Source organism: Urocampus carinirostris, chromosome 1, assembly GCF_059441175.1.
Source record: "Urocampus carinirostris isolate Australia breed hairy pipefish chromosome 1, RoL_Ucar_1.0, whole genome shotgun sequence".
In the NCBI taxonomy this organism is placed as follows: Eukaryota; Metazoa; Chordata; class Actinopteri; order Syngnathiformes; family Syngnathidae; genus Urocampus; species Urocampus carinirostris.
The window spans coordinates 68,082,641-68,095,551 of NC_142349.1; the positions used below are offsets into that span (position 1 = coordinate 68,082,641).

The 12,911-nt window shown below is 41.3% G+C and overlaps 1 protein-coding gene across 1 annotated transcript in view; it reads left to right on the forward strand.

The window, feature by feature from the left end:
• LOC148376640 (receptor-type tyrosine-protein phosphatase mu) overlaps window positions 1-12,911 on the forward strand; it is a 366,093-nt gene that overhangs the window by 97,033 nt on the left and 256,149 nt on the right. Inside the window, exons 3-4 of the mRNA XM_088349733.1 lie at window positions 70-344; window positions 8,384-8,462. Of these exons, the coding sequence (XP_088205859.1) occupies window positions 70-344; window positions 8,384-8,462 (354 nt within the window). The remainder of the gene's footprint in view (window positions 1-69; window positions 345-8,383; window positions 8,463-12,911) is intronic.

Below are 12,911 nucleotides of genomic sequence, written 5' to 3' on the forward strand. Positions count from 1 at the left end.
AAGTGAGCCGACAGTAACTAAATCATAACTAGTTGTAGTTATTTATGTTGCTTGTTTTCAACCCTGCAGGTACATCCTTCATGATGGTCAACACCTCCGGACGCTTTTCCGGGCAGAAGGCGTTACTGCTAACACCCCAGCTACGTGAGAACGACACCCACTGCGTCATCTTTCACTACTACATCGGGGGCCGAGAAAACAGTCACCCGGGCCTCTTGAATGTTTACATCAAGGAAAACAACAGCCCCATGGGGACGCCCGTCTGGAACGTGTCCGCCCCGGCGTCTCGTGCCTGGGGACAGGTGGAGCTGGCCGTGAGCACCTACTGGCCGAACTTCTACCAGGTGAGGAAACCTCAGCGTTTCCATTTATTTTTTTGTGCGGGTGTGTGTGATAAATAGCGAGAGCGCTTTTGTGGCAAAGCCAAAGTCATTAAAGCCTTTTAACAAGACCAAGCCAGACACAGTGCTCCTTTTGAGGAGACCCAAACAATAGCGTCCCATTGAAAACAGCTCGTATTGATTCCTACCTCGGTATCCATGGTAATCTTTTAACTCGCTCCTCCATCTCAGCCCTATTTCTGAAACTCATTTTCACTTACCGGTGCGCATCACCGGCAGTCCGGGCAAGGTGATTTCACACTCGCCTTCCTATTAGTCTTTCGCCGGGGTTGTTCCCCGAGCCCAGCCAAATGTTAATTGATGCAGAGAGACCCCTCACCCTCCAGGTGGGGGTAAAGGGGTGGCGGTGGGCAGGGGGCGGCTGGTCCGTCTGTGAATTATTTCATGACGTGCTGGGTGGGCGGACGAGCGGCGGTGAAGAGGGAGAACCAAAGGCGAGGATGATGGGTCGGTTAACAAAGGACACTGCTGAGTTTCCCGCCGCCGAAGACAAGATAGGAGAGGGCGCTTAATGAGAGGTCCATGTACACCAGGGAGCGAGAAGCAACAGTCGAGAGATTTTGACTTGCGACTATGAAGCAAATTAATGCAGTGCCGGTCCTTTTTTAACGCTTCCAAATTGAAATTAAGATAATAGCAGATGTACAAGTGGTCCTTTGAGCCGTTGGTTAAATTGGTCACTAAATCCATGACTCCATTACATTTACAAAGATTTTTCTGATACTACTTATGATCATTTTATTAAAATGTAATGATATTATTAACAGCAGACCCATGTTTTGTTACTAGGCAATTTATAGTGTAGTACGATGCTGATAATCTCTTTCGAGACAGAATTCCCGTTCATATTGTTTACCACATTACCTTCAAAACTGTTGTTCTGTGATGCGTGTACCCAGCGTGACAAAAAAACTGGACTGCATAAATCATTTTACAGTATGAACTTTCAGAACAGCACATTGGATCGGCACAACGACAATGAAAACTACAAATTAGCTATGGAAATTTTTTAGTGACTTTGGAAAAAAATGTTTTCAAAAATTTCAACACAAGGTTTAGGGAACACTGTGTTATATTGGACCGCTAAATGTTGCTATATTGTAAAGTGCAACTCAAAACTAGTGGTAAAAAGTACAAGGAAGAATACAAAGAATTAATGAGCAAGAGTTACTCAAGTAAACAACACTTAACTAAAAGGTAGTATAATTTTGTATTTTTAATGCGGTGTCTGAAACTCGTGCGAAAAAGTTACCGGACAGCAACTCTGAAAAGTTGCCTGCCCAGCCATAAAGTTGCCTGCCCTATTTTTCACAACTTGAAAAGCAATAAGACGACCTATCGCAAAAAAATCCGTTTTTGCAAAGTATTGATAATTGATTGATAATGATTGATAATCAGAATATATAACAGAACAACACTTTAAATTATAAATCTACTTAAATCTACTTATAACATATCAAATAATGATATCATATCATATCATTGCATGTATATGACATTGCTGTTTTCCATGTGCCATCAGTACGCTCGGGAAAGTCCGGAAGCACGTAGTTATTCGATGCAGGCTTCTGATTGGCTGCCGAGTATGCAAATTGGCAAACAGAACGAAATTCCGAAATTTACAAACAAACCGAAATTCCGAAATTTCCAAACAAACCGAAATTCCGAAATTTTCAAAACCAACAAAGATTTTTAAATCGGAATAAAATGTTTTTTGTTATTTGTTAAAAATATTTTTTTTTCTTGAAAAAGTTGTCGGCTACCCGGGCAGAGACGTTATGTAAGTTGTACGCCCGACGTTAAAGATGCACGCCCCGGGCGTCCGGGCAGACGTTATTTCAGACACTGCACTGTGTTATATTGGACCACTAAATGTTGCTCTATTGTAAAGTGCAACTTAAAACTAGTGCTAAAAATGACAAGGAATAATACAAAAGATTAATGAGCAGAAGTTACTAAAGTAAATAACACTTAACTAAAAGGTAGTATGATTTTTTTTTTTAAATGTTTTACCTGGACCTGCAAACTAACGATTTTCTTCCTTCACTTGGTTACCTTCAAAATCAATATGTCCAAAAATTACACAGTTACACTAAATTTAACATTGTCATGATAGAATCCATCCATCCATCCATTATCTGCATGCTTATCCTCAGTAGGGTCACGGGGGTGCTGGAGCCCATCCTAGCTATCTTTGGGCAGTGGGCAGGGGACACCCTGAACTGGTTGCCAGCCAGTCGCAGGGCACACAGGGACGGACAACTCGCTTGCTCATTCACACCTAGGGACAATTCAGACCGGCCAATTAACCTGACGTGCATATTTTTGGAATGTGGGAGGAAACCGGAGTGCCCGGAGGAAACCCACGCAAGCACGGGGAGAACATGCAAACTCCACACAGGAGGTTCGATCTCATGACCTCAGAACTGTGCCACACACACCCTAACCACTGCGCCGCCGTGCTGCCCCATGTTAGAATAATTTTAGAAATATCAGTAATATTTTATATTCATATGATTTTCAAGACTGAATTCACGGTTCTCGTGGTCTTGCAAAGAAACACGGCTGAACCTGCCGAGAATAGAAAAAAAAAATAGGTGACTATTTATAATGTGAAAGGTGGCAATTATCATGATGAAATGTCAAAAAATAGTCACATGACAGTAATTGTATGACCCAATTTTCCACTATTTGTAGACCGAACTATGAATTGGAAATGAAGCGCGACTGTTATACACGTGACGGAACGGCAGGGTTAATGATCTCCATACGACCCGCGGCCATGGAAATACTTGATTCTGTCGCTAATTAACAACACGGCGCTAATTATAGCTATCTTTAATTGCCTGCTAACCTACACAATTGTCAAAGGGAAGCCACCTGATTCTTAATTATCTTTTAATTACCGGCACGACTTTTCAGGCTGCTACGCACTGCTCACTCACGGGGTCATCCAGAAAACTTTTAATCGTCAGAAACTGAACTGAGGGGAAAAAAACGTCACATACTCATCCGTCTTGATCTCAATACAGCGGTGCCCGGCGGAGCTAATCAATCCCTCGGTAATGTACTACTTAGCAACGTCCCTCGGGCGGCGTCGGCGATCACTCGGTCCTTCTGACAAACGAGTCCGGGCAACTTTTCTCGGCGACACCGTCTGCGGTTCACCGTCCCCCCGGCGGATACGAGGTCGGGCCCAATTATGCCGGGCGCTATCATCGACGCCGGAATCAATTATATGGCGGCTATTAAGACGGGGCTGACTGATGTCTGTTGCGCAAACAAAAGGATTTCAATTAGGCGGCGGGGTCTAGTTCATTTGTCTGACGGCGATGCATGAAGTGCTCGGGCCTTTTAATTTCTTTTAAATTAGCCCGTAATGAGGCCATCATGGGCGGCCCCAGATATCCGCTTTCATATTCCGTATGAATATTTAGACGGTCTTATCTGAAGGCATCCGGCCTGCCTGATGTCTTCGCCGCCGCTTTTACGGGCTAAAAAAGGAGTCTGCATACCTGTCAACCTGTACGGTTTTGCCGTACAAAGTACGTTTATGATGCATTTTAAGACGTGTACCACGTACAAGGAAATCTGTACGAAAAAACGCAAATTGGTCAATGATGGGTACCATCCGGTATACACAGACTATCACGAAACGGCAAATCGATCAAGTCAAACGAGTTCGCTGCGGAAGCCTCTATCTCTGTAACGTTTTTTTCCGTTGCAAACGAATCAAGGGGTTTTATGTAGTGAAAGGAAGTCCGTCTCTTTTTAGAGAACCGGCTTTTTCGGCTCAACTCATTAAAGACAGCCGTCTCTCCAACGGCTCACTTGCTTTGATGCATTACATTACGGATTATTATGTTGTATAAAGAAGTTAAGAAAAAAAGGAAGTATAAAATGAGAGGTTTGTGGTTATCCCTTTGATCAGTATATTACCGACAATAATTTAATACAGAAAATTAATACATAATTCGAATAAGAAAATGTATTATTCTACTTAATTATATTTGCATGTATCTTTTCCTTCTACAGTGAACGTGCAAGCTACATAATATTCAAACTTTTTTTTATAATAAACCTCATTCATGTCGAGCAACTCAGGATCTCACAACAAAATGTTAATTAACTATATATGATATAAGGAAACACATGTACAATATAACATGTTAAACTACATAAATAAACACGTTTGAAAAAAAATATGGTGTAAGATTATCAGGTTTGTTTTTCAGGCTTCAAAAGGATTCTGTGATACTTGGAACAGTGTGGAGTCATAATGCAGAAGCACTCCCGGGTATTTACGTATGTGCTCATGCTATGCGGGACATGTGTTGTGGCAGGGTCTGTTGCATAGTCTGCACTGCCCACCCTAAGATTGTGAAGGCATACACATTCTAATTCCTTTTTTTATCACACGTGGAGGGCATAACTGACATTCTGTTGGGACAGGGCTGGGGACCATTTGTTTTCAGCCGCCAGCTCGTGTAGCAGAACAGGGTCACATGATTTTAAAAAAGACATTGTTGCGTGCTTCATTTGGAAGTTAGACCATTGATGCAGCTGAAACTATTGAGAACACTTGCCTTTGCAGCTGTGCGAATGCGGCAGCATACACTCACGCCGCACTGAAATTTATCTACTATCTAATGAACTTTACACTTGCAGTACTCTTTAAACCACAGGTGTCAAACTGGCGGCCCGCGGGCCATATCAGGCCCGCTAAGGGATTGAATCCGGCCCGCCAGACAACACTCAGAGAAGCGCAAGATGAAAACAAGCTGCAGGTTGAAATATGTCAACTTGATGTTGCTAAAGAATGGTGCTTCTCACAAAGACACTGCACTTGTATTTATTTCTCTCTCTCTCTCTCTCTCTACTCCTTTTCTCCCACTCTCTGTCTCTTTCACTCTGTGTCTCTCTTTGTCTCTTCCTTTGTTGCTCTTTGTCTCTTTCTCTCTGTCTTTTTAACTTATTTTGCTCTAATTTCCTTTTTTTCCTTTTCTCTCTTTTCTCTTTCTCTCTTCCTACCCTTTGCGATTTCTTTCTTCCTCTCCCTTTCTTTCCCCCTCTCTCATGACTTCTCTTTTTATCTCTTTTGTTTCTCGGGCTCTCCCCCTCTCTCTCTTTCTTTATCCCCCCTCTTTCTCTTATTTCTTTATCTCTCTTTTTCTTTCTCTTTAATCTACTGGTCCGGCCCCCAACAGAATGTTTGTTCTATCGTGTGGCCCCCGAGTTAAAATGAGTTTGACACCCCTGCTTTAAACGTTTGGGGTAGCTTGGAAATTATATACTTTTTCTCAATGCAGATAGATACTTTATCCATCCCCTTAGGGAAATTCACACTTCCAGCAGTATACTTGTGTTATAAATAAAATAAAATATATAGAATACAAAAATACCCAATATAGTGTGTTAATAAAGAGCTTTTAAAGTTACGAAAAATACACACTGTAATAAAATAGGGTAATATGCAAATGTGGGGTTGGGGTTTAATCTGGGCTTTTACTCCTCCGGGTGGAGTTGAAGAGCCTCATGGCATGAGGGAGAAATGAACTCCTCAGTCTGTCCGTGGAACAAGACTGTGACAGCAGTTTTTCGCTAAAGCTGCTCTTAAGATAACATGAAACTAATCAGAAATAAACCCCATACGTTGTAAACATGGTACATGCCTATTTTAGCTGCAAATGTCTTTTTTATATACAATATCTACATGGATGCAGAGGCCCATTTCTTTCAATCAGTACTCAAGTTTTTTTTAATGAGTACATTGTGTTTGCTAATTGCATTAGAAGGCTAATAGATGATTAGTAGACCCTTGTGCAATAAAGTAACACAGCTTGGTTATAAAAGCTAAAAAAATTGACCCTCTTTTAAGCTTGACCAGTATCTGGAGCATCAAATTCAAAACATTGATATTTTTTCATGTTGTTGATACTTATTAGAATTTGGGTTTTGTGTTACGTAGTTTTATTGTGATTAAATACATTTGATTTATTTTATCACACCGTGCTAAATGATGTTAACATTCAATTATAAAATTTAAGAGTCGTTTTAAAAGTCTTAGACTGTCCTTATATTGTCATTTTAATCTTAGGTATGACTAATAAATGTACAAAGAACGCTAAACATTTCTTTTGTGATGAGTAGATTCATTTGAATCGGTCATTTTGTGAGTAGCTTACGCACCAGTGCCTTTGTGGTATTCCTAAAGTCCGACCATTCTATAAAACAACTGTAACATGAATCTGAATCTAGCTTCGGCCATGCTTTTTTTTTCAAGCACCTTTTGACTATCTTTACAAAAAATTCAGTTTCAGGTGGATACACGTTATTTGACCGATTAATTAATGTGAAAATTGGTAGTATTGATTGCCTGAAGTAATGGTAGAACTTTCATATGCTTTAACAGTGTCTGAAACTCATCAGAAAAAGTTAGCGGACACCAGGGCAGACAACTCTGAGAAGTTGCCTGCACAGCCATAAAGTGGCCTGTCCCATTTTTCACAACTTGAAACACAATAAGACGACTAATCGCAAAAAAAAAAACATTACAGCAAAGTATTAAGGATTAATAATCAGAATATATAACAGAACAACACTTTGAAATTAAGTTTATCATAAATCTACTTATAACGTTCATTGCATGTATATGACATCCATCTGCCATCAGTATGTACTTGTATTTACTCATCTTCATTCATGCAATCTTTGCGTTGCGTCGTCTGCTACAAGCCACGTGAACTCCTTTTTCTTCGATGCTTTTAATGTACGTTTACGTTTTGTAGCGTCATAAATTTTGTTCGCTTCTTTTGAATATTTCTTTTGGTGCTGAGGTTTTGGCTTCATTCCTAACCACTTCTCCATTTTTCTTGTGTTCTCTGTGCGTCTACTTTGGAAAACGATATGCAAATGCACAACCTTATAACGTTCGGGAAAGTCCGGAAGCACAAGGTTATTTGATGCAGGCTTCTGATTGGCTGCCGAGAAATGAAATGAAATGAAATGATCTGCTTTTATATAGCGCTTTTCAAGTCAATGACTTCCCAAAGCGCTTTACATTGTGCTTCACATTTCCCAATAGCGGCCGTGATCTGTGCAGCCATGTAAGGCGCTAACCTGCTTATTGGGGGTGTTGGGGTTTCAGTGTCTTACCCAAGGACACTTCGGCATGTAACACGGACAAGCCGGGATTCGAACTGGGATCCCTTAATCCTAAAACGATCGCTCTACCTCCTGAGCTACTGCCGCCCGAGTATGCAAATTGCCAAACGAACCGAAATTACCAAACCGAACGAAGATTTCGAAATTGGAATAAAGCACACGTTTGATTTGAAAAAAATCTTTTGGATTTTCTTTCTTTCTTTTTTTGTTTGTTTGTTTTTTTTTCTTGAAAAAGCTGTCGGACACCTGGGCGGAGACGTTTTGTAAGTTGTACGCCTGCTTAAAAGATGCATGCCCAGACGTTATTTCAGACACTGGCCTAAATGGCCTCTCATTTCACATTGAAGTAAATGGACGACTTTTTTTAAAGAAATAAAAAGCACTTTATTGTTAAAAAGCAAAGTGAAGCAAAAAAATAGTTTCAAAAACATCAGGCACTCTTGCAATTTCTGGATATTCATTTGGATCAGTTATTTCTGGTTTTAAAAGGTCGCTCACATGACTTACATCAATGTGTGCTACTTTTTGAGGGTTACATTTTCCCATATGTACCTTTCTTCGACAAATGACTTCCCCAACCAAAGTCTAATTGACTAACGTGATTGAGGGTGACCTTGCTCGATAAGTCAACCCGATAGAAACCGGATTACCGAGAAATCAGAGCTAGGAGAAAATGAAAAAGACACGTCAGCCCGGCTTGTCACATGGCGCATCAGGTTGGACATATTACAAAAATAATGCAATTCACTCCCTCCAATGCGCTTGGGTAGCGTCTCATTTTTATGGCCCGCCTTATGAGTCTCCTCTGCGCTCCCCAGATTGTCTTCGAAGCCGTTACCTCCGGGCAGCGAGGAATGCTGGCCATCAAAGAAGTCCTGGTTCAAGGCCACCAATGCAGTGAGTTCTCCATTTTTCTTCCACTCCTCCATAAAACATCATCAAAAAGACATTGTCCCTTGCATGACACCCTTCTGTATACACAGTGTTCTCGTTTGCCCGCGTCCCTGCGTCCTAGATGCATCAATTTTGCTGGGGACGCATCAATTTTGCTGGGGACCCATCAATTTTGCTGGGGACCCATCAATTTTGCTGGGGACGCATAGTGCCGAATCAACGTGCGTCCCCGGGACGCAACTTATTTGACACAAAATTGTCATTATTACCCGATTACTTTTTTTTTTTTAATAAAGATTTACCGCACTCCAAACTTTTCGTCAGGCAGATCCGCCATTGTTGTTTTGGTCTCGCGGTTCGAATTTTCGTGTGCACGCCGATCTCGGCCAACGAGATCTCGTTGCTTCGAGATGACGTCATTGTTGTGGTGCTTGTCGTCGAGTTAAGGTGAAAACCAACACAAGATTGGTAATTCCTTCAGTGTCAGTAATAAGTCGAAACATAATGCAGAAAGTGATAACAACGGCAATTATTCCGGCACGAAAAAACGGGGGAGAAATTCTTCAGAAGATCGCGAAGGCAAGGAAAACACGTGCGTTAAAGCGAACGATTCGACGGAAGAAAATAAAAGAATACTCCTAGCAAAAAAAGGACTTTTCTGCCAAAATGGACTCAATTATATTCCTGGTTACGCTATGAGGAGGATGATAATGGAGGCTACATGTTCTGTGATGCGTGTACCCAGCGTGACAAAAAAACTGGACTGCATAAATCATTTTACAGTATGAACTTTCAGAACAGCACATTGGATCGGCACAACGACAATGAAAACTACAAATTAGCTATGGAAATTCTGTTGCTGCAGGAAGAGAGAGGCAATTATGAACGGATACGACATCAAAAAGAAGACTTGGCCATGCTTTTACTGCTAAAGATAGTTAAGTGGATGGCAGTATTTTCAGTATTTTGTATAATGTACCATATTGTGAACTGAAAAATCTGAAGCGATAACTGCTTTGTATTACCAATTAACTATGATGATTAAAACTGAATGAAAATATAGATTTATATAATTATTTCAGCAATATTATTTTGTATAATTTACAATATTGTTGTGAACCGAACAATCTTGAAGAGATAGCTGATTTGTATTACCAAAATGATGATTAAAACTGAATGAATATATAGATTTATATTACATGTTTGTTGCCGATTTACAATTTCAACCTGGATAACGCAAACTTTTGGGGACCCATAGATCTCCGTTGGGACCAGTGTTCCCTCTAAGCTGCGCGCGTGCGCAATTGCGCACTGCTCGCACATTCTCAGCGCACAAGAAAATCTAGCCAGCGCACAAAAATCAGGGCTCAAAATTACTAATTAAGAAGCGACTTAAGTCAAAGTTACAGTGCATGAAGGTCAAAATACACGGGTTCCCCCGACGTTGTGTCCTAAATGCGGTACTGTATTTTGAAGTCAATGTCGAACGAAGTTGAAAAGTTAAGTTAGTAGAGTTTGACGAAGACCGGCTTTTTTGCCTCGGCTCACTAAAAGGAACCGACTCTTTCGGGTCCTAAACGGCTCTTCAGGTTGTTTTTGCTTCTTTAATCCCAACATGACCAAAGATGTAAAATTATGCACAAAATGACTTGAAGGAATGGGGGAATAGAACAAAAAAGAAAAAAATACCAAAATGAAAAAGTAGTGAAAAGCTGAGAAAAAAAGAAACAAAGGGAAGAGAAAAAAAAGGACAAATTTAGAAAAAAGCCAGAAGAAAAGAAAGAAATGTAGGAAAAAAGTAAATAGAGAACAAAAAGAAAAAGGTAACAGCTCGTAAAAAAAATAAACACAAAAATAAAAAAATAAAAACATGGAAAAAAGAAGAAAAATTTGTAGTACATTCAAATATATTCCAATGATATCAAGTGAATCATGTTGCCAACATTGTACTTCCACTAAAAAATGTGATTAAGTACAGTTCTGTATCTTTCAACCGACTAAATAAGCCCCCAAAAATGTTAATATTATGCGACATATCAGAAAATAAAAAGAAATGGATATCTTGTAAAAGAATTGTAAGAACAAACGACGTTTGTAGGCCGTACAACCTTTGCAATAGTACATGAGTCAGATCTTTCGAAAGAGAAAAATAATTTTGCATTGCTGGAAACTCAGCAAAATGTAACTTGATGTCAAGTTTTAAACATGTTTGATAATTAATTATCTTGCCACACTTGGGATTATGGTTGCTCACTGTTGTTTCAAGCGTTGCTCACCGACTTTGTGTGAACGTTTAGACCCGTAAGGAAAATGACAGGGAACATTGGTTGGGACCCATAGATTTTTGAGCATGCGAGTCCCCGGGACCCATCACTTTTCAGAGGTAAAATGAACACTGTATACACACTGTGTTTCTCTACAAGGCCCACTCGTCAAACAAAGGGCAGCGGGAGAACCTTCTCCTCAGAGCTCCCTCAAGATTAACGAGTAGAAGGTTCGCTCGGGATATCGGAGCCAGAGATGGTAGCTCAGGGAGGGGGGCAGAAAAGTAGTTGAATGAAAAACAAATACCGTCTCCATTCTTTCATCCCTTAAGGATCTTCTGTAAAGCAGCTCATCTCTCAAGCGTCCAAATTCCTTTTTTTGGTATTACCGGATGTAGACTGCAAGTACCGGCATATTTAGGACTTTTCGGCTGAATATTTGGGGCTCCTGCTTTTGGGAATGCCTTGTCGGGATTGTAGATTTATCTGGGTACTTTTTTGGTCCATATGGGATCCTGAAGTATGATTTCTTACGAAAACTTTGAAGAGACACAACTCATAGATAGAAATACAAAGACTAAATGTCAATACCAGAACGGAGACAGGACCCACTTGCGTTGCATTTCTCACAAGTTTTATAGGAAGAAAGAGAAAGGGTCGCGCCCACGATCCGGTGATTACTGGACGCGGGTATCAGGTCGCTCTGATAATCGGATTGTGCTCCAAACGCGGAAGTCGATCTCCCGTGGCGAGCGATGGCGGTGTCGGGGCCGAAAAAACAGGTCAGTAGCCGGGACAGGAGATCAAAAACGTGGTCGGGGTTGTAAGAAAGTCGTAAGCCAGAATCGAAGAGAAGACGTGGTCTGGGACAGAAAGAGGTCAAAAGCCGGGACGGGAGAGCAGACGTGGTCAGGATCAAAAACGGGTCAAAGCCGGGGGACAGACGGGAGCAAAAATACGGGACAGGTGGGAGTCAGGGTTGAAAACGGCTTGCCTAGTGTTAACTGAAGTTCGCAGACGGACTGACAACAGGGAACTGGCAGGACTGGATATAAATACTGATCGGGAGCCAATCAGAACCCGCGGCAGTTGGCACCAAAGAAGCGGTCACAGCTGAGTCACATCAGTAATCATGACACTAAATAAGTTTTAAAACACTCAGTTGCCTTCCAAAAAAGTCCCACAGTAGTTAAAACCCGGGAAGTATGAATTATAATTGACTTGTTAGATATCAGTAACATAACATAGATATGACGTAGCAAAATAACAACTCTACTATTTATCACTCACAAATGTCACGACCAGAACAGAATCAGGACCCAAATGCGTAGCGTTAACCACAAGTTTATTAAATAGACAAAGAAAGGGCAGCGCCCGCGATCCGGTGCTTGCTGGACGTGGGAAGCAAGTCGCTTTCACAATCGGATCGTGATCCAAATACGGAAGTGGATCTTCCATAGCGGGAGATGGCTGTGTCAGGGTCGATAGCCGGGACAGGAGAGCAAAAATGTGGTCGGGATCAAACACGGGTCGTAAGCCGAGACGGGAGAACAGACGTGGTCGGGATCAAAAACAGATCGTAGCCAGAGACGAACGGGGAGATCAGGAACGGGCAGGTGGAAAAACGGGTACGAAAACGGGACAGGCGGGAGTCGAGGTCAAAAAGGCTTTCTTTATAACAACAGAGGTTTGCAGACGGACTGACAACCAGAAAGTGAAAGGACTGGGTTTAATAAGGGACAGGGAACCAATCAGGTAGCCCGCAACGGCTAGCGCCAAATGAGCGGGCACAGGTGAACCAAATCAGTAATCATGACAACGAAGGTTTCAGAACATCAAACTAATTTTGATTAAAATACAGTTTTGAAATGTCGATTCCTTCTTTCAAGGCACAAGAAAAAAACCAAAACCTTTGTGAAAATAAAGTTGCCCCCTGAACCTTGTAGCGAGTTCGGCCATCTTTCCCAGCAATAACAGAATGAAATGAAATGAAATGAAATGATCTGCATTTATATAGCGCTTTTCAAGTCAATGACTTCCCAAAGCGCTTTACATTGTGCTTCACATTTCCCAATAGCGGCCGTGATCTGTGCAGCCATGTAAGGCGCTAACCTGCTTATTGGGGGTAATTGGGGGTTCAATGTCTTACCCAAGGACACTTCGACATGTAACACGGACAAGCCGGGAT